Below are 23,412 nucleotides of genomic sequence, written 5' to 3'. Positions count from 1 at the left end.
TGTACGAATGTTTATCTTTACATATCTATGAAAATGGCGGGCTTATTCGCAATGCATTTCGGTAACAATTTGCCTATTCGGAACAAAAATTCAGTATTGAACTATTCCGGTGAAAAATATAAATTTAAAATTAAGGATAAAATCTTTATAAGAAATTATCAGTAGTTAGCGTGAAAAAGCTAACTACTGATAATTTCTTATAAAGATTTTATCCTTAATTTTAAATATATATGTATGTATGTATAAATGTATAAAGCCTCGTTTCTGAATGATATAATACACCACAGTTTCAGCTTGGAATTGAAACCAGGTCACTAGATTAGGGTTTGCTGGAAGTGCATCACAGACCTCTCTACACTGCATTCAACACTACAGCACGCCATCCCTAACATCTAAACAAAACTGAGACATCAATGGATTTATTTGTGATTTACTGCTTGTGCACACACTAATATGCATTTTCTGCTTAATTTTTTTTATGACTGTATGAACAAAAGATATCAGTGACAGAGGTGATGCTGGAATTGCCAGTGTACAGTGAAAGCATCGAAAGAACAAAAATCAAACATAGATACACTGTCAGAAGAATCATTTGTATCCCTCTCCCACCCAAAAGATGATACCTTATCTTAAAGGAGTGTACCAGAAGAAAAGAGATGAAATGAAATAAACTGAACGGCAATGAATAAATAAATAAATAGTCAATAAATAAGGGAATAAGTTAGGATGTATTGATGCTAAAGATTGTCCAACTGTGCATTAAGGGTTTAAAAGTCATAGAAAGAAAGATTCAAAAAAGGAACAAATGATTCCAAGAGACACATCAAACGATTGAAACTAGAGAAAATATTAAGTGTATATGTATATATGTATATGTATATATATATATATATATATATATATATATATATATATGTATATGTATATATATATATATATATATATTATATATATATATATATATATAATATATGTATGTATATATACATATATATATATATATATATATGTATATATATATATATATATATATATACACACACATATATAGTGTGTGTATATGTATTTTGCATGTGTGTGTGTGTATATATTATATATATACATATATATATATTTTTAATATATGTATATTTATATATATGCATATTTATATACACATACATACATACATACATATATTATATATATATATATATATATATATATATTTAAATATATGTATATTTATATATATGCATATTTATATACATATATTTATATAAATGTATATTTATATTTATGTATGTATATTTATATATATATATTTATATCTGTATATATATATATATATATATAATATATATATATATATGTGTGTGTGTGTGTGTGAGTGTGTGTTTAGTGTTTCAGCACACAATGCTTTGTTTAATGTATTCAGCGTTGATAAAAATCAACTGTATAAAAATATCAGAGCATTGTAAAAACCTCAACATCAAATATATGTTAATCAAATATAGTGTTGCCTTTTCAACACTATACTCACAAATACATGCACACATGTGTAGACAATTGCTTACCCCACTACAGGGTCGAGGTGCCACTGAAATCTGCACATAACTTTATTGGAAGTTATTTTTTTATTGTTTCCATATTTCTCTTTCTTATTTTTCTTCAATAGAATCAGGTATCAACTCTTTGCCTACCACAGACTTGCAGACATTTTTTTTTTCTGATTGAGGCAGAATTCACAGAATAAAAATATAAAGGAAATGTAAATAGAACTCTATTTAAATATCAATATTTTTTTTTTTTACAACAAAACTTTACTTATTCATTTCAAGCAATAAATATGCTTATGTTTTTCTTTTTTTTTTTCCCCTTTTTTTTTATATAATTCTCATTCCAAACACCACTCCAAGGTTTGGAAATTAAAGGGCAGGGAGCAAATGTTGTTCTAAATGGATTATATGAAGCCTTAGGACAAGTATCCTAATGGTTTCATCATATCTCCGGTTTTGGACATTTTAGGACAGACTGAAGAATTTGATTTAACATTCATGTTCAAAGTGGACATATTATGGTCATGGTGATGGCGGTGGTGATGGTGGTGGTGATGGTGGTGGTGGTGGTGATGACCCATGGATGATGTCATGCCCATATGTATTGGCCTTGTGAAGGGAGGCACATCAGAATTAGGAAGGGCCAGATGTGTTAAACTGTTCTGCTTGGTTTGTGGTACTTCGTACTCAGCATTGTATGCAGCCTGTTGGATTTCATTAGCTTTCTCACATTCTTTGGCATGTTTTGGCAAAGTAAGCTGAGAGAACATCAAAGAGCAGTATGCACAGTGAAAAGATCTTAGTTTCTGGAAGTTTTTAACATGAATATACAGGAATTTAGTTTTACTAAAGGCCATTCCGCAATGACTGCATTTATATAATTTGGGCACTGTTGAATCTTCGTTTTCCATTTCTGCTAGAGTTTCACAATCCTCCTCGTCTGAACACGAAACATTCCAAGGATGTTCCTCATTTGGAATTCTGTTTGAATTTTGATGGTTTAACTTGGCATGAGTGGTAGAATTGTTTGTAAGTTTATTTGACTCCATTAACATCTCTATGTGTCTATCTCCATCCATTAAAGAAGATCTTGATGTTTCTAGCCCTGCTATTTTATCATCTTTCCAGAGTGCATCTGCTGCTTTTCATTGGAAGATGAGAGCTCTAAAAGACTCTGGGTTAAGCTGAATGACGTTCCAAGATTCAACTGGTGGTCATCTACGTGTTTTTCCAGGGCAGAAATATCAGAGAATATTTGCTGACAATGAGAACATTCATAGGGCTTGTATCGACTCACATCGAGCAAGTGGAGGAGATATTTGATTTTCGTGTACAACGTCTTATTACAGTGCTTACAGTGAAAGGGTTTCTCTCCGAGATGGGTCTTCCAATGGCGCGTGCATGTAGGTTTAGTAGCAAAGTCTTCATAACACAATTCACAACGGAATGGTTTTTTTGTATGCTTCCTTTCATGACTAACAAGAGCATCTGATGACAGAAACACTTTACAACAAATATTGCAACTATATGATTTTCCTGGGTTACGCCAAGCAACTGGTGACGAAGCAGATATTGATAAGTTGTAATGTGCTTTGCGATGCACAGCCAAACTGCTAGACGTTGAAAATAGTTTGAAGCAATGTTCACACTGGTGTCGCTTCTCCCCTGTATGGGATCGTGTGTGCACACCAAGACTACTGGAAGTGGTGAAGCATTTTTCACAATATACACATTTGTAGGGTCTTTCGCCAGTGTGGGATCGTAAATGCACAGTGAGACTGCCAGACGTGATGAACATCTTGTCGCAGAATTTGCACTGGAAACGCTTCTCTCCCGTGTGAGTCTTGATGTGCACAAGAAGACTTCCAGAGGTTGTGAAAAGTTTTTCACAAAACTTGCACTGGTAATTCTTCTCACCTGTATGGGAACGAAGATGCACTAGAAGGCTGCCGGAAGTTGTGAAGAACTTCTCGCACAGATCACACCGATACCTTTTCTCCCCTGTATGTGTACGTTTGTGCACCAAAAGACTTCCCGATGTGGAGAACATCTTGTGACAGGTCTCACATTCATAGCTTTTTTCACCTGTGTGTGTACGAAGGTGTATGTTCAAACTACTAGCAGTTGACAAAAGCTTCTCGCAAACGTTGCATTTAAATGTCATCCCGTAATGGGTCTTGAGATGCCTTGTTAATTGAGCAGATTTTGAAAATGTCTTCTGACAATAGTCACACTGAATAGATCCATAATGTATGGTGCCAAGCATAGAATGGCATTTCATATGACGCTGCAACAAGATTGGCTGTGAAAAGATTTTCTGGCAATATTTACATCTGATTGGATTCTCTTTCATATCGTAATGTCTGTTGCCATGTTGACTATTGGAAGTTGGGATGTTCTTGTACATATGTTCATTAGCAATATTGCTGCCAGAATCCATCATTCTTTTGTGAACAAACCCTTGCTCAGAGAGTGGCAGCAGCATATCACTGTTTACTTCCGAGTGGCTCACACCACCTTCAAGCCACTTCCTTCGTTGATTGTCCAACATTGGAGTTGTGGATCCAATATGTTCACGGAAATTAATTGAACTGTCATTGTACATACTGTGATCTGGGAAATTATGATCACTTGGCACAGAATTGCTTGTATCATTTAGAGGAGGCACTGACACTTCACACTCAGCCATCTTGGTTAGAAAAACGGAAATTGGATCAATATTTAAACAGAGTTCATTTCACAGATTTATTAAATTTCTTTGAAGTTTCATAACAAATCATTGTTGATGTCAGCTGACTGCAAAATCCTGAAATTAGAAAAAAAAAAAATATATATAATAATAATAATAATAATAATAATAATAATAATAATATAATAATAATAATAATAATAAATAATAATAATAATAATAATAATAATAATGATAATAATAATAATAATAAAACAAGAAGAAGAGCGTGACAGTTATTGGTAATAAATAGAGATTGACTGTTTATTAAAATGAAAATGAAATGAATGAACAATATTTCAACACGCCGTGTGTCTTTTACAAGTTCAAAATATAAAATGAAATTAAATTCAAAGATAGGAAAGGCTGAAACATTCAAAATTAAACCAGAATATCTGGGTTTCTTTCCAAGTAAAACAACGTCATCGGTCTTTGGTCTTTCACAAACGGTAGCAGAGGGAAAGTAATAATAATAATAATAATAATAATCCTTTCTACTATAACTTCAAGGCCTGAAATTTGGGGGAGGTGGGCATGAGTTGATTACATTGACCCCAGTACTCAACTGGTACTTAACTTATCGACCTCGAAAGGATGAAAGGCAAAGTCAATCTTGGCAGAATTTGAACTCAGGACATAGCGATGGGCAAAATACTGCTATTCATTTTGCCTAGTTTGCTAAATAGTGACAATAATAATTATTATTTCTACTCTAGGTACAAGCCTTGAAAATTTTGGGGGAAGGGGAATAACTAATTACATCAACCTCAGTGCATAAGTGGTACTTATTTCATCAACTCCGAAAGGAAGAAAGGCAAAGTCGCCCTCAGCAGAATCTGAACTCATAACATAGTGATGGGCGAAACACCGCTTTGCATTTTCCCCAGCATGCTAAATAGTAATAATAATAATAATAATAATAATAATAATAATCCTTTCTACCATAGGCACAATGCCTGAAATTTGGGGGACGTAAAAAGCACCCACTACACTCTCGGAGTGGTTGGCATTAGGAAAGGCATCCAGCTGTAGAAACTCTGCCAGATCAAGATTGGAGCCTGGTGTGGCCGTCTGGTTCACCAGCCCTCAATCAAAATTGTCCAACCCATGCTAGCATGGAAAGCAGACATTAAACGATGATGATGATGATGAAGTCTCAGAGCTATGAGTTAAAGCATGATTAAATCAAGACAATCATCATCATCGTTTAACGTCCGTTTTCCATGCTAGCATGGGTTGGACGGTTCAACTGGGGTCTGGCAAGCCAGAAGGCTGCGCCAGGCCCAGTCTGATCTGGCAGTGTTTCTACAGCTGGATGCTCTTCCTAACACCAACCACTCCGTGAGTGTAGTGGGTGCTTATTACGTGCCACCTGCACAGGTGCCAGACGAGGCTGGTAACGGCCACAATCGGATGGTGTATTTTACGTGCCACCGGCACGGAGGCCAGTCGGGGCGGCGCTGGCAACGGCCATGTTCGGATGGTTCTCTTACGTGCCATCGGCACTGGTATCACAGCTACAATTTCCATTGATGTTGATCAATTTCGATTTCGATTTTGATTTTTTCATTTTCACTTGCCTCAACAGGTCTTCACAAGTAGGGTTTGTGTCACAATGTAAATAAATAAGCATTATATTTCGCAGAGTAATCTGAACGCTGAAGGGTTAAAAGAACTGAAAATATTCCCTGCTTCTGGACCAGTTTAATCAACCCCTACACTCAAACACACACACACACACACACACACAATATGGGAGCACATTCATCCTACGCACCTCCCATACACCTATATAAATCAGGAAGTGTCAGTTTACAAATAGAAGAATTGAATTGATATTGTATTATGTTCTCAACCATGGTTGCTGGTAGAAGAAGCAACTTCTTAGGTGCTAGCATCTGTGGCAAGGTGGTGCTGGTGGTTGTCATCATCGTCATCATTGCTACCACTGTCACCACCACCACCACCACCATCATCATTTTCTTCACTGTCACCAAATGACACTATCAACGCCACTGCCATCATCTGAACCACTACTATCACTTCTAACAGAATCAACATCATCATCATCTCAACCACACCACCACCAACAACAACTTCACTATTAGCAGCACTATCTCTACTTCGACTAAAACCAACATTCTCATCACTAACGAAAGCAGTACACCACTACAACTATTACTACAACTACTACCACCACCACTACTAGTACTTGCTGCTGCTGCTGCTACTACTACTACTATTACTACAACTTTCTGCTGCTGCTGCTACTACTACTACCAGTACTTGCTGCTGCTGCTACCACCACCACCACCACCACCATTACTACTACTACTACTACTACCACCACCATCACCACTACTACTTGCTGTTGCTACTACTACTACTACTACTACTACTACTACTACAACTTGCTGCTGCTACTACTACTACTACCACCACCACCACTATTATTACTACTACTACTTGCTGCTGCTGCTATTAGCCAATAAAAGAGCCTCTAGGTAGTTGCTGGGATGGTTACAGACAGAATGTCTTTGATCATACTTAATCATAACTGACCTGGAGCTCAACAACAATTGACAAAAGCACCTCCATCATCATCGCAACCACTACTGCAACAATCAGCAATTACGACTACATCCACCACCGCTACTAGTATGCAAATAGCACCATTGCCACTGCACTCAACACCGGTATTGTTAGTATTACCAACGATACCTGTACCATCACCATTGTTATCACTAACAGTAAAGGTGGCTCTCCTCATCAGTGGCTTTCGTCATCACTACAACGCCCTCGTTTCTGTCAGTATGTTTCACCCCCGTTCCATGTCCATCATCACTATAGCATCGACCCCATCATCACTATAGCAAATGAGAGCTCAAAATCTCTCGTGGAGGCGCCATCCAACCAAAATGCAAATATATGGGAAACTACCACCTGTGTCATCTCTTGTGAAAGGTAAGAGAGTCCAGTTTGCTGGACATTGTTGTAGAGCTGAAAAAGAGGTAATTTCTACTCTTCTCCTCTGGAAGCCATCTACTCGCAATACCAGAGGGCGCACACTCTCCTACCCTGATGTAATCTCCAGGAATACAGGCATCCAGCAACAGGACCTCCGTAATGCGATGATGGACCGTGAAGTCTGGCGTAGCATGGTAAATTCCATTGTCTCGACCACGGTCGAACAATGATGATGATGATAGCAAATACTAAATAGAAGGTTTACTTAAGGCGGCGAGCTGGCAGAATCATTAGCACGCCGGGTGAAATGCTTAATGGCATTTCGTCCGTCTTCACGTTCTGAGTTCAAATTCCGCTGAGGTCAACTTTGCCTTTCATCCTTTCGGGGTCGATAAATTAAGTACCATTTACGCACTGGGGTCAATATAATCGACTTAATCCGTTTGTCTGTCTTTGTTTGTCCTCTCTGTGTTTAGCCCCTTGTGGGTAGTAAAGAAATAGGTATTTCGTCTGCCGTTACGTTCTGAGTTCAAATTCCGCCGAGGTCGCCTTTGCCTTTCATCCTTTCGGGGTCGATAAATTAAGTACCAGCTACGCACTGGGGTCGATGTACTCGACTTAATCTGTTTGTCTGTCCTTGTTTGTCCTCTCTGTGTTTAGCCCCTTGTGGGTAGTAAAGAAATAGGTATGATGGGACCTTGCAGTGAATCTGTTTTCATGCTTCTAAAAGACAACTATATAACTACCAAGGAGAGATATTACAACAGTAGCTGGCAGGCCCTACATTGTAAAATTGGTTGGCAGTGATCTGAATGAAATATCCATGCTGTGTTTTTGTACTAAGAATACTAAAACTAAAATTATAATAAATTATCAGTCTATTCTGTTAATTGCAAGGGTATTAACATGAGAGAGATAGAAAAGGTGGAAGACAGAATTATATATATATATATATATATATATATATATATATATATATCATCAATATCATTGTTTAACATCTGTTTTTGATGCTGACATGGGTTGGACAATTTGACATGGAGCTGTACAGGCTCCAAGTGTATATATTGTGTATTTTATGCCTGTTTTCCATGCTACTTCATGTGATTTTTCTCAGTAGCTTGTTTACCAACCACATGGTTCTGGGTTCAGTCCCACTGCGTGGCACCTTGGGCAAGTGTCTTCTACTATAGCCTTGGGCTGACCAAAGCCTTGTGAGTGGATTTGGTAGACGGAAACTGAAAGAAGCCCGTCGTATCTGTCTATCTATATGTATGTTTGTGTGTCTGTGTTTGTCCCCCTAGCATTACTTGACAACCGATGCTGGTGTGTTTACGTCCCCGTCACTTAGCGGTTCGGCAAAAGAGACCGATAGAATAAGTACTGGGCTTACAAAGAATAAGTCCCGGGGTCGAGTTGCTCGATTAAAGGCGGTGCTCCAGCATGGCCGCAGTCAAAATTACTGAAACAAGTAAAAAGAAAGAAAGAAAGAAAGAAAAAGAAAGTCACTTGTAGAGACATTAAATTGATTCAAATGTGTTACTATAGACGGAGGAAAAGGCAAAAACTGACTTAAGAGGGACTTAACCCTTTCATTACCAACCCGGCTGAAACCGGCTCTGTTTCTGAGTACAAATGTCTTGTTTTCATAAGTTCCGAATTAAAATCTTCCACCAAACCTTAGTCACAATTTATGTTCCTAACACTCGCTTAATGATAACTAAATTATTTTACTAAATTTTTTGTTGTATTTAAAGTAAATGAAAGATAAACAGAGCATCTCAACAGAAATACAGTAACGAAAGGGTTAAACTCTGAATATAAAGGGAAATAACTGGTTAAGCAAAAAGGTAATTTTTTTTTATGTGAGGAAGGAGTAAAAGAAAAAAAGGAGGAGAGAAGAAGAGGGAGAAAGAGGAAGTCACACTAAATGAAGTTAATTGGTGCAGTTGACTGTTATTGGTTGTAAATTTTCGTTCAAGCACAATTGCCAGGTGTACTGAGATTTGAACACAGAAAGATGGGATGTTTAAACCCTTTAGTGTTCAGAATACTCAGTTAAATGTAATACTTTTTCACTCAAATTGTTTTGAATTAATCACGCATTATCTTATAGCTTTGAGGTTTCAATGATGTGATTGTTCATTTTCAGAATGGCATTGTAGGTTAGGAGTGAGAGGCTAGATATAGCCAGTTTGAATATAAAACATGTAGAATATACTGGGCCGGATTTGGCAGGTTTAAACACTAAAGGGTTAAGCCTAAAAGCAGCGATGCCTCTCTCGGTTGGTCTATGCCAAAAGCACCGTGCACTCTCAACCACAGAATCCCATATTCTGGAATTTCTGACTCTTTACATCAAAGCAATTTTCTCTAAAGGAACATTACTATCAATAGCATAAAAAAAAAATGTTTAATTGCAAGTTGAGTAGATGACAGGTGGAGTAGGGAAGGGGTGGGTGAGGTGGCAGGTGAGGTAGCAAGGTATAGTGTAGTGGTTAGGTTGCTGCAGACATCAGTGCAGCAGCAGAGCGGTTTTTGCTGAACAAATAAAAAGATAAGCCACAGATAAGTGTAGAGCTGCAGGAGATAGTAGAGAAGAGGTAACACAAAACGAAACCAAATAACATTTAGATGAAAGCAACATCAGAAAATAACAACAACAACCTCTTGCATTGGTACAAGGTTTATAGGTTACAGGTGACTAAATTTACCTCTTAAACCCTTTCGATACTATATTTCTGCTGAAGCACACTACTCTTTTACTTGTTTCAGTCATTTGACTGCGGCCATGCTGGAGCACCACCTTTAGTTGAGCAAATCGACCCCGGGACTTATTCTTTGTAAGCCCAGTACTTGTTCTATCGGTCTCTTTTGCCGAACCGCTAAGTAACGGGGACGTAAACACACCAGCATCGGTTGTCAAGCAATGCTAGGGGGACAAACACAGAAACACACATACATACATATATATAGATATACATATATACGACAGGCTTCTTTCAGTTTCCGTCTACCAAATCCACTCACAAGGCATTGGTCGGCCCGGGGCTATAGCAGAAGACACTTGCCCAAGATGCCATGCAGTGGGACTGAACCCAGAACCATGTGGTTGGTTAGCAAGCTACTTACCACACAGCCACTCATGCGTCACTTTCTTTCAGTTAACCTAAAAAGTAATGACGAATTTAGTAAAATAACTTTGCTCTTATTTCTTTGGTGTTTGGAATCCAATTAAAATTAAATTTTAATGGAAAAGTGCAAGTTTAGATTATTTTATAACAGGAAGGTTGTATTATGTGTAGAACCAAGGACAGTTTCCTTTCTACTCTAGGCACAAGGCCTGAAATTTTTGGGTAGGGGGCCCGGTCGATTAGATCAACCCCAGTACGTGACTGGTACTTAATTTATCACCCCCGAAAGGATGAAAGGCAAAGTTGATCTCGGTGGAATTTGAACTCGAAGCGTAAAGACAGACGAAATACCTATTTCTTTACTACCCACAAGGGGCTAAACACAGAAAGGACAAACAAGGACAGACAGACGGATTAAGTCGATCATATCGACCCCAGTGCGTAACTGGTACTTAATTTATTGACCCTGAAAGATGTAAGGCAAAGTCAACCTCAAGGGAATTCGAACTCAGAGTGTGTGAAGATGGATGAAATGCCACTAAGCATTTTACCCAGTGTACTAACGATTCTGCAAGTTCAACGCCTTAGTAATAATAATAATAATCTTTTCTACTATAAGCACAAGGCCTAAAACTTTGGGGACAGGGGACAGTCAATCACATCGACCCCAGTGCATAACTGGTACTTATTTAATCAACCCTGATCCCTGTGCCGGTGGCAGGAAAAAGCACCATCTGAACGTGGCCGATGCCAGCGCCGCCTTCACTGCCTTCCATGCCGGTGGACGTAAAAAGCACCAATCCGATCGTGGCCGTTGCCAGCTCGTCTGGCACCTGTGCCGGTGGCACGTAAATAGCACCATCTGAACGTGGCCGATGCCAGCGCCGCCTTCACTGCCTTCCATGCCGGTGGCACGTAAAAAGCACCAATCCGATCGTGGCCGTTGCCAGCCTCGTCTGGCACCTGTGCCGGTGGCACGTAAATAGCACCATCTGAACGTGGCCGATGCCAGCGCCGCCTTCACTGCCTTCCATGCCGGTGGCACGTAAAAAGCACCAATCCGATCGTGGCCGTTGCCAGCCTCGTCTGGCACCTGTGCCGGTGGCACGTAAATAGCACCATCTGAACGTGGCCGATGCCAGCGCCGCCTTCACTGCCTTCCATGCCGGTGGCACGTAAATAGCACCATCTACACTCACGGAGTGGTTGGTGTTAGGAAGGGCATCCAGCTGTAGAAACACTGCCAGATCAGACTGGAGCCTGGTGCAGCATGGAGAATGGACGTTAAACGATGATGATGATGATGATGAAAGGATGACAAGCAAAGTCAACCTCAGTAGAATTTGAACTCAGAACACAGTGACTGGCGAAATACTGCAAAGCATTTAATCCAGCATGCTAATGATTCTGCCAGCTCACTACCTTAATAATAAAAATGAAAATGGTGATTTCGAATTTTGGCAGAAGGCCAGCAAGTCTGGGGGAGAGATAAGTCAATTAGATCGCCCCCCCCCCACTCCCAAGTGGTACTTATTTTATCGACCCTGAAAAGATGAAAGGCAAAGCTGACCTCCGTGGAATTTGAACTCAGAATGTAAAGTGACAAAATACTGCTAAGCATTTTGCCCAGTAACAATTAGAAAAACAACAATGGTGATGTTGATAATAATGATAATAATAATAATGATGATGATGATGATAATAATGATGATCTCTGCCTTCTTAATAATAATAATAATAATGATGATAATGATAATAATAATAGTAATAATAATAATGATGATGATAATAATGATAATAGTAATAATAATAATGATGATGATGATGATGATGATGATGATGATAATGATAATAATAATAATAATGTTGATGATGATAATGATAATAATAATAATAATAATAAAAATAATAATAACAATAATAATGATGATGATGATAGTAATGATAATAATAATAGTAATAATAATAATAATGATGATCATGATGATAATAATAATGGTAATAATAATAATGATGATGATGATAATAATGATAATAGTAATAATAATAATGATGATGATGATGATGATGATAATAATAATAATTCTTTCCACTATAAGCACAACGCCTGAAATTTTGGGGACAGAGGGTTAGTCAATGACATCAACTCTAGTGCTCAACTGGTATTTATCTTGGTATTTTATTTATTTTATTGACCCTGAGAAGGTGAAAGACAAAGTCAACCTTGGCAGCATTTGGACTCAATGTATAAAACATAATAATAATAATAATAATAATAATAATAATAATAAGCATCATGTTTCCAAACACAGGCACAAGGTCACACATTTGCAGTGGTAAGAGAGGAGAAGGGTGTGGTGGGTGACAGAGTTGTTTACAGAATAAATATCACAAAGTCGTCTGCGTGTAGTAAACAATATCTAATTTAATTTTAATAAATCTATTTAATGCAGAAAGTTCACACACACATTCTTTTATTTGTTTCAGTCATTTCGACTGTGGCCATGCTGGAGTACGGCCTTAAGGGTTTTTTAAATAAAGAAATTGACTCCAGAACTTATTCTTTTGTAAGCCTAGTAGCGATTCTATTTTGATGAACACAAAGTTATGGAGACGTAAACACATCAACCTTGGTTGTCAAGTGATGGTGGGTGGGGGAATAAACAAACACACGCACATATATACATACATACACACACACTGGTTGGCGTTAGGAAGGGCATCCAGCTGTAGAAACTCTGCCAGATCAAGACTGGAGCCTGGTGCAGCCATCTGGTTTACCAGCCCTCAGTCAAATCGTCCAACCCATGCTAGCATGGAAAGCAGACGTTAAACGATGATGATGATTATGATGATATATATATATATATCTAATGTAGGATCAAATTTTTTCGAAAAAAATTTTATCAATGGCCAGCATATTAAAAAATACCTTTAAAGGTTAAATTATAAACAACTTATAAATAAGGGCAAAAGAAAAAATTTCTAATGCCAAATATTGGACATATTGTCCATTTACCATATAATTTTTTCCCCAGTATGCACGCTACTCGAAAAAAGGCCGACAGAAATTTCTAAAAAATTCCATTATTACCATATCGGACTGATTTCAGGGTTAGTTCAAAAAGAAGCCTCCCTTCGTCAGTGATACATGTGGCAAAGAAGTAAATGAGATACTTACTCATACCCATGGAAGAAGCAAACACTAAGTCATGAGCACAACTAAGTACCCCAAATAAATATATATATATCATCATCATCATCATCATTTAGCGTCTGCTTTCCATGCTAGCATGGGTTGGACGGTTCAACTGGGGTCTGTGAAGCCAGGAGGCTGCATCAGGCCCAGTCTGATCTGGCAGTGTTTCTACGGCTGGATGCCCTTCCTAACGCCAACCACTCCGTGAGTGTAGTGGGTGCTTTTTACGTGCCACCCGCACAGGTGCCAGACGGAGCTGGCAAACGGCCACGGTCGGATGGTGCTTTTTACGTACCACCAGCACACATATATATATATACATATATATATATTACGGAGATGTACTCGCATAGCAAGTAATTTGATCTGAGATCGTGTGCTGAAACGAAAACAATTGCAGCGTGGAAGGTGTTTATAAGCCATTTAAGAAACACACAAAAGCCGTTCGATTCACTCCAACATTTAAGTTTAATTTGTCAAAATATTTTCGTCGCTAAAATCCGCGACCTGTTCACTGACAAAGTCCGTGCTGCATATAATATATATGATGGGCTTCTTTCAGTTTCTGTGTATCAAATCCACTCAATGCTTTGGTCGACCTGAGGCTACAGTAGAAGACATTTGCCCAAGGTGCCATGAAGTGGAACTGAACCTAAGCTAAGTAGAAATAATTATATATTAAGAGGGGCCAAAAAAAAGAAGAACAAATAAGAAAAAATATCAAGATCAGTCAATGATTAACTCTTTAGCATTCAAGATCAATCTATCAAATGTAATGCTTATTTATTCATATTATTTAGAAATTAATCATTATCTCATAGCTTTGAAATTGTCATAATGTTTACTCTCTTTTACTCTTTACTCTTTTACTTGTTTCAGTCATTTGACTGCGGCCATGCTGGAGCACCGCCTTTAGTTGAGCAAATCGACCCCGGGACTTATTCTTTTGTAAGCCCAGTACTTATTCTATCGGTCTCTTTTGCCGAACCACTAAGTGACGGGGACATAAACACACCAGCATCGGTTGTCAGGCAATGCTAGGGGGACAAACACAGACACACAAACATATACACACATATATATATATATATATACATATATACGACAGGCTTCTTTCAATTTCCGTCTACCAAATCCACTCACAAGGCATTGGTCGGCCCGGGGCTATAGCAGAAGACACTTGCCCAAGATGCCACGCGGTGGGACTGGACCCGGAACCATGTGGTTGGTTAGCAAGCTACTTACCACACAGCCACTCCTGCGATGCGGTTGTATATTTTGAGAATGACATTGTAGGGTAGGTGTGAGAAGCCAGATCTGGCCAGTTTGAACATAAAAAGGGGTAGAATATTTGGGCTGTATATGGCTGGTTTAAATGTTAAAAGGTTGAAGATTAAAAATTAGTCTGTTTTTCAAGTTTCATCAGTCCACTACGTAAGTTCAAACCCAGTTGGGGTTCTTAAAATATGTACCAGTCATACACTGGTGCTGGGTTCAGCTGACCATACTTCTCTACAACAATTTATGAATTTATAACGACGGATCAAATTATTAAGTAGTAGTGGTGGTTGTGGTGGTGGTGATGGTAGTGGTGGTGGTGATAGTGAAAGTAGTAATTGCAATAAGCAACGGTAATTAGTAGCAGTAATAGTTATAGTACAAGTAGCAGTCATTAGCAGTGATGGTGGTGGTGGTGGTAGTAGTAGTAATAGTCATTGTTGTGATGGTAGTAGCTTTTAGTTACTGTAGTAGTAGTAGTAACAGCAGCAGTAGTAGTAGTAGTAATAGTGATGGCAGAAATAATAGTGATGGCAGTGGTAGTGCTTAGTAGTAGTGGCAGTAGTAATAGTAATGGCAGTGGTAGTGCTTAGTAGTAGTAGTAGTAGTTGTAGTAGTGGAAGGAGGAAGAAGAAGAAGGGAGGAAGCATTGTAGCATTGGTGGTGGTGAAGGTAGTAGTAGTAGTAGTAGTGGTAGTGGTGGCGGCGGTAGTGGTGGTAGTAGTAGTAGTTGTGGTGGTGGTGGTTGTGGTGGTGGTGGTAGTAGTAGTAGTAGTGGTAGTAGTAGTAGTAGTAATAGCTGTTACTAGTAGAAACAGTAAGAACATTAATACAGATATTAGAATACTGGAAACAGGCCAAATTTTAATCCCACTTGCTAGTAATGATTGGTAGGATGGGGGGGTGGGACTAGATCTGGGCAAGAAGCAGAGTGAGAAACAACACTAAGAAGAAGAAGAAATGCTATGAGTTTGTTTACATTAGAATGGTTGTGTCCTCTCCACTAGCTGCTAGGACGGGCAATGAATGGTAATATCAGAGGCATACTCGTTGTCAGCATCATCATCATCATCATCATCATTGCCACCATCACCATTGTTGTTTTTATAATTGTTGTACAAACAGGTAACAACCAGACATGGACATCCTTTGCATACATATACCTGTTTCTTTACTACCCACAAGGGGCTAAACACAGAGAGGACAAACAAGGACAGACAGACGGATTAAGTCGATTATATCGACCCCAGTGCATAACTGGTACTTATTTAATCGACCCCGAAAGGATGAAAGGCAAAGTCGACCTCGGCAGAATTTGAACTCAAAGCGTAAAGACAGACGAAATACCTATTTCTTTACTACCCACAAGGGGCTAAACACAGAGAGGACAAACAAGGACAGACAGACGGATTAAGTCGATTACATCGACCCCAGTGTGTAACTGGTACTTATCTAATCGACCCCGAAAGGATGAAAGGCAAAGTCGACCTTGGCGGAATTTGAACTCAGAACATAACGACAGACGAAGTATCACTAAGTATTTCGCCTGGCACACTAACGTTTCTGCCAGCTCGCTACCCTAAGATAGAGGACTTTTCTTGGAGGACCTAATACAAGTTTATGTGCACTGCCCTTCATATGACAGAAGCATTAATCTCAACAAAGAAGGAAACTGAATCTATCAATTCTATTCATTGCAATTAACCTAAAAATCTAAATAACAACAGACTGTCACCAACAAAAACTAGCCATGTGCCTAAAGTGACTGTTACTACCCCACCACAAAAAGAAGTGGGGGCTTTCGCTTTGTAAGAAATCATTATTGACAGAATCATTAGAGTGTTAGTCCAAACACTTTGCTGGGTTTGTTCCAGCCCTTTACATTCTAACTTCAAACCCTACTGAGGTCAACTTTGCCTTCATTCCTCCAGAGTCAATAAAATATAGTGTCATTTAAGTATTGGTTGATGTAATCAATTAACCCACATCCAAAAAATTGCTGGCCTTAAACCAACATTTGAAACCAAAATTATTATTAATGTAGATGATGATGATGATGATGATGATGATGTAGTGAGTTGACAGAATTGTTATTATGCTGGACAAAATGCTTAGCAGCATCTCTTCTAGTTCTTTACATACTGAGTTCAATTTCGCCTTTTATCCACTAGGGGCTATCAAATTAAGTACCAGTCAAGTAGAGGGGTTGCTGTAATCGACAAACCCCTTTCCCCAAAATTTCAGGACTTGTGCCAATAATGGAAAGAATTATTATTATTATTATTATTATTAAAAGGGGAAAAAAAGGGACTCTCTGCACCCCTTTTTTGAACAGGCTCCCGTTGGCTTTTGTAGGGTTTTTTCCACCAGGAACCTTTCGTAACGCCTCCCCCTTTTGGGAGTTTTTCATTGTTTTATAATTATTGTTATACAGTTTTTACTCGGATTTTTTAACAAACGGACAAAACCCTTTGTAACCTTTCGTCCTGTCTTGTCCCTTTATGTTTCCAATCATGTGTATCAGCCCTTGTGGCTAATAAAAAAGAATTAATTATTATTATTATTATTATTATATTATTATTATTATTATTATTATTATTATTATGAAGGTGGTGAGCTGGCAGAATCATTAGCACCTGGGTGAAATTTTTAGCAGCATATTGTCTGCCGTTACGTTCTGAGTTCAAATTCCGCTGGGGTCAACTTTGCCTTTCATCCTTTCGGTGTTAATAAATTAAGTAGCAGTGAAACACTGGGGTCAATGTAATCGATTGGTCCCCTCTCCCCAAATTTCAGGCCTTGTGCCTTTAGTAGAAAAGGAGGAGGATTATTATTATTATTATTATTAGAGTGATGGGCTAGCAGAATTGCTAGAGCATCTGAAAAAATGCTTTGCAGTATTTCTTCTGGCTCTTAACATTCTGAGTTCAAATCCTGCTAAAGTCAACTTTGTCTTTCATTCCTCTTAAGTACCAGTCATGTGCTGGGGCCAAAAACATCAACAAATCCCTTTCCTCAATATTTCTAGCTTTGTGTCTAAACTGGAAAATATTATTATTATTACATTAATAATAATAATAATATATAATAATAATAATAATAATAATAACATTGATAGGAAAGGCATGCTTGATCTTCGTAAAATTTTGAAGCTCTCACCTGAATTCAGATGTGTTTTGGTTAACATTTTTTGTCACCTGTACACACGAATGAACATGCTTTTTTTGGTGAGTTTTCCATTTTATTTATTTCCCAAACCCAGAAGAATTGTCTGTTTTGGTCTTTTGGACTGGCCATATGGGGCACTGCCTTGAAGGGTTCAAGTGAGACGAATCAATCCCAGTACTTTTCTTTTAAGCCTGGTACTTATTCTGTCAGTCTGTTTTGTTGAACTGCTAAGTTACAGAGATGTAAACCAACCAACTCAGGTTCTCAAGTAGTATGGGGTACAAACACAAAGACACACACATATGTATGTGTAAATATATATATATATATATATATATATAATACAGACTGGGACAAGAACGCAAAACATTTAGAAGACGATACAAAAACACGGACGGGACATTCGAAGTTTTCTATCTTCAGTCAAGAACCGGATCATCCTTGCAATTTCCGCTGATTAATCTTAAGATTGCTCCAATCTGGCCAGCCCCAAGGAAAAACTAAGATAAGCGCATTAGATTCCTTGGAAGAAAGCTTCAAATGTATACAAAACAAGAACGGAAAAAACGGGCCTTGTTACACGAATATGAATACAAAAATAATACGTAAAAACAATAATAATACATAAAAACAATAATAATAATAATAACAACACATTACAAACAGACGTCTCGTCATCATCATCATCATCGTCCTTTAACATCCACTTTCCATGCTGGCATGGGTGGGATGGTTTGACTGAGGGCTGGTAAGCCAGAAGGCTGCACCAGGCTCTAGTTTGATCTGGCAATGTTTCTACAACTAGATGCCCTTTCTAATGCCAACCACTTCCAGAGTGTAGTGGGTGCTTTTTGTGTTGGCATCAGCCACACTTGGATGGTGCTTTTTATGTGCCACCAGCATGGGAGCCCATCAAGCAGCACTGGCAATGACCACGCTCAAATGGTGCATTTTACATGATATATATATAATGTATATGACAGGTTTCTTTCAGTTTCCCATCAACACCACAATCTAGTAACAAGTAAGAGACTAACTGTCATTTTCCTCTCTCCAGTTGTAGAATAATGTTCCTTTATCCAACTGAGTCTGATGCCCTACATGGCTAACTGTTTTATTGGTGAGAAACCAATGCCTACTCATTCACCAGCCATAACAATCAACTTCCTAACAAACATAGACCCACATACACACACATATACTTATATATGTATGTACATACACACACACACATATATATATATATATGTATATCACTGTGATCATCATGACTGACCAGACTATCAGATGTTGCTACACATCGCTGGTCACAATGCGCTTTGCATTGTTTTAGCCTTCAAATGATGCCATCCCGCTGGCTAAGCAAGCAGGCCAACAGAAGAAAGAGTGAGAGAAAGTTGTGGCGAAAGAGTACAGCAGGGATCGCCACCAACCCCTGCCGGAGCCTCGTGGAGCTTTTAGGTGTTTTCGCTCAATAAACACTCACGACGCCAGGTCTGGGAATCGAAACTGCAATCCTATGCACATGTGTGTGTGTGTATGGTGGCATATGTGTGTGTATGGTAGCATGTGTATGTGGCAGTAACTGTGTGTATGTGTGTGTGTTGTTGGTGGCATGTGTGTATATGCATGTATGTATATGTATACATACATACATATAGGTAGACAAACAATTCATTGACAGACAATTGGCTAACAGACAACATACAGACAGGACAACTGACTGATTGGACAATTTGCCGAAAGGACAATATGTCAACATTTTGAAAAACAAAGAAAAAATTACAAAAACGTTTTATTAGACTTACAAATAAAAACAATTTATTTATAAAAAGATATTACATACAATAGGTCGACACATGAAAAATATCTTACATGTAGAAATAAAGATATCACATACAATTATGGGCTCATGCCCTTAAAAATTCCAACCCAGCTGTATTGTCGTAATTAAGAACAATGTTTTTAAGTCTTTTCTTAAGCCGAATATACGTTTTGCTTTTCCTTGCCACTTCAACCCCTGATATGGCCTGTTCTATTACCATTTCAGTGTGTGTCTGTTCTACCCTAAGCTTCTCAATTAATTTGGATAATTTAGGGTGATGGACATTAACTCTTCTACTAAAGGCGTGGTGTCACCCTTCTAGAGTGTTGTTGGTTTTCGGGAGATCATTAAGAACTCTGTTGTAGTACTACCATAAAGACATGTCGTACAGTGGCTGTCAACATCTACCACGTTGCATGAGTCCAGCAAGAAGCTTTATTTCTTCCATAACTTTTGCAGCATGATTTTTCGCCAGAGCAGCCAACTGGCTTCCAAGCCAGTAACACATAAAGGGGCACCATTTGAGCGTGATCGTTACCAACGTCGCCTTACTGGCACCTGTGCTGGTGGCATGTGTAAAAGGATTCGAGCGAGGTCGTTGCCAGTGCCGTCTGACTGGCCCCTCGTGCTGGTGGCATGTAAAAAGCACCCACTACACTCTCGGAGTGGTTGGCGTTAGGAAGGGCATCCAGTTGTAGAAACTCTGCCAGATCAAGATTGGAGCCTGGTGCAGCCATCTGGTTTGCCAGCCCTCAGTCAAAATCGTCCAACCCATGCTAGCATGGAAAGCGGACGTTAAACGATGATGATGATGATGATGATGTAGGTGGATGTACGTGTTCAGAAGGAGTGGTGCTAATTTTCTTATCAATCATTGTCAGTCTAGCATTGCAGAGTTTACGATTTGCACATCTCCCATAAGTCTTTTCTTTTCTGATTCTATCAATAATATAGGTGTACCCTTTGTATAGAAGCTTCGACCTCCTCATTCCATTTTGATGATCTCCATAATTGATTCTTCCACATGTTGACTTATTGCCCAGTCAGGGAATTGTCTGTCGAACGAATTGTCTGCACATGCCATCATCATCATCATCCTCATCATCATCATTTAGCGTCCGCTTTCCATGCTAGCATGGGTTGGACGGTTCAACCGGGGTCTGTGAAGCCAGAAGGCTGCATCAGGCCCAGTCTGATCTGGCAGTGTTTCTATGGCTGGATGCCCTTCCTAACACCAACCACACACATATATATATATATACATACATCTGCCAATATGTTGTGGACCGATTTTACTTTCTCGGGCAACCCCGACATTTTAACATCTCCCCAGCCGAACTCTCAACCCTTCGATGTCTCCGAAAGACATCATCATAAAACCAGCCGGCAAAGGTGGAACTATGGTGGTGTGGCATGCAGACCTCTAAAAGGCTGAAACTCTAAGCCGACTTCAAGACACCTCCTTTTATTGCCCACTGCCCTCCAACCCCATGCCTAATTACCAACAGACTGAGTCCTCCACTATCCATAATCTCATCTCCTCCTCCTGTCTCCCTCCCACCACCTCCAACCTCATTGTCTGCACTCCACCCCCACCCCCCACCATTCACTTCCCTCCCTGCCCACATTCATGACACTAACCATGCTCTCCGTCTCTTCAACTCTTCCTCCTTCCCACCTGGCCCCTCTAAACTGCTCCTCACTCTTGATATCAAGAGTCTATATGTTAGTTAGCTAGTTAGTTAATTTTTTGGCCATGTAGGGAGACATGGAGTTATGTACAGGGAGATTGTTCATGCAAAGAGTTCAGGCCATTTCTGGTCAAGAGAGACTTTGAACCGAGCAGTCGTCGGCATCTTCACTATCTCGTCTGGCAGCTTATTCCACGGATTCGCAACCCGGACGGAGAAAGCCCCTCTCCTTCGATTGAGATGAAATCGTCGCAGATAGAGCTTTTCGGAGTGACCCCGCAGCCGACGCTCTGGAGCAGGAGTGAAGAACAGCTCTTTCGAGAGGTTACACTTTCTGCTTATGATGTTGTGAGCAAGAATGAGATCACCACGGTGGCGGCGTTTTTCTAGAGAATAAAGGTCGAGCGTCTTCAGCCTTTCTTCATAAGACAAATTCTTGAGACCAAGAACCACGCGGGTAGCCAGCTTCTGGACTCTTTCAAGATGCTGTATGTTTTTGAGGAGATAAGGAGAAGAGGCTTGAAACCCGTACTCCAATATGGGTCTCACCAGTGTGACATAGAGTGGTAGGAATATGGTTGCAGTGAGCATTCCGAATGACCGTCGAATCAAAAACAGGACTTCGCGTGCTTTGTTGGCAGCATGGACGCACTGGATACGGTGATCCCACACAACAAAGAACTTCTTACACTCAAACACTTCCTAGACCTTCAACTCAACCTCCAGCCTGACACCTCCACACTTCTTCATCTGGCTGAACTTGTTCTCTCCCTCGACTGCTTCTCGTTTGTGGAGGATTTTCACCAACAGGTCTCGGGAGTGGTCATGAGAATAGGTGCCAAGTATGCGAAACTGTTTGTCGGCTATTCTTTTACTTGTTTCAGTCATTTGACTGCAGCCATGATGGAGCACCGCCTTTAGTCGAGCAAATCGACCCCGGGACTTATTCTTTGTAAGCCCAGTACTTATTCTATCGGTCTCTTTTGCCGAACCGCTAAGTGATGGGGACGTAAACACACCAGCATCGGTTGTCAAGCATTGCTAGGGGGACAAACACAGACACGCAAACACACACACACACACATATATATATATACATATATACGACAGGCTTCTTTCAGTTTCCGTCTACCAAATCCACTCACAAGGCATTGGTCAGCGCGGGGCTATAGCAGAAGACACTTGCCCAAGATGCCACGCAGTGGGACTGAACCCGGAACCATGTGGTTGGTTAGCAAGCTACTTACCACACAGCCACTCCTGCACCTGATCATGAATAAATCGTGCTTTACATATACATATATATATAAAGTACAATTTAATATGATCAGAATCATTAGTAAACTGAGGTACTACTGTATTAAATGACTATGTAAAAGACAGGAGACACAGCATGATTTATTCGTGATCAACGGTGTTTGAAAACCGAGGTACTACTGTAATTATTTCAAATTTTGGCACAAGGCTAGCAATTTCTAGGGAGGGGATAAGTCAATATAAGTCAATTATATTGACCACTGTACTCAGCTGGTACTTATTTTATCAACCCTGAGAGGATGAAAAGTTAAGTCAACCTCAACAGAATTTGAATTCTGAACTTAAAGACAGATGAAAGCATTTTCCCCAGCATGCTGATTCTGCAAGCTTACCACCTGAGGAGTAGTAGTAGTAGTAGTAGTAGTAAATAATAATAATAATAATAATAATAATAATAATAATAATAGTAATAATAATAATAAAAGATGGGCTACAGCAAATATTCTGCTCAATACCACAGATTTGCTTGTCAGTTGTTTGACCTTAACCAGTTGAGCATGTCCCTTAGTGGCTGACGATATGTGCATCTCTGAACACGAGCAGAAGTAGTGGGGGAGCATCATGGCC

General features: G+C 39.2%; 1 protein-coding gene across 2 annotated transcripts in view; it reads right to left on the bottom strand.

Annotated features, from left to right (window-relative positions):
• Positions 1-1,779: 1,779 nt before the first annotated feature.
• Positions 1,780-23,412, bottom strand: part of LOC115221376 (zinc finger protein OZF-like) — a 59,272-nt gene continuing 37,639 nt past the window's right edge. For both annotated transcript variants that reach the window (XM_029791552.2, XM_029791553.2), the window contains exon 2: positions 1,780-4,344. In XM_029791552.2, the coding sequence (XP_029647412.1) occupies positions 2,647-4,227 (1,581 nt within the window). In that variant the 5' untranslated portion in view covers positions 4,228-4,344 and the 3' untranslated portion in view covers positions 1,780-2,646. The remainder of the gene's footprint in view (positions 4,345-23,412) is intronic.

This window comes from Octopus sinensis, linkage group LG18 (assembly GCF_006345805.1).
Source record: "Octopus sinensis linkage group LG18, ASM634580v1, whole genome shotgun sequence".
Lineage (NCBI taxonomy): Eukaryota > Metazoa > Mollusca > Cephalopoda > Octopoda > Octopodidae > Octopus > Octopus sinensis.
The sequence above is the reverse complement of the archived record's forward strand: the minus strand, read 5'-3'. Positions and strand labels throughout refer to the sequence as shown.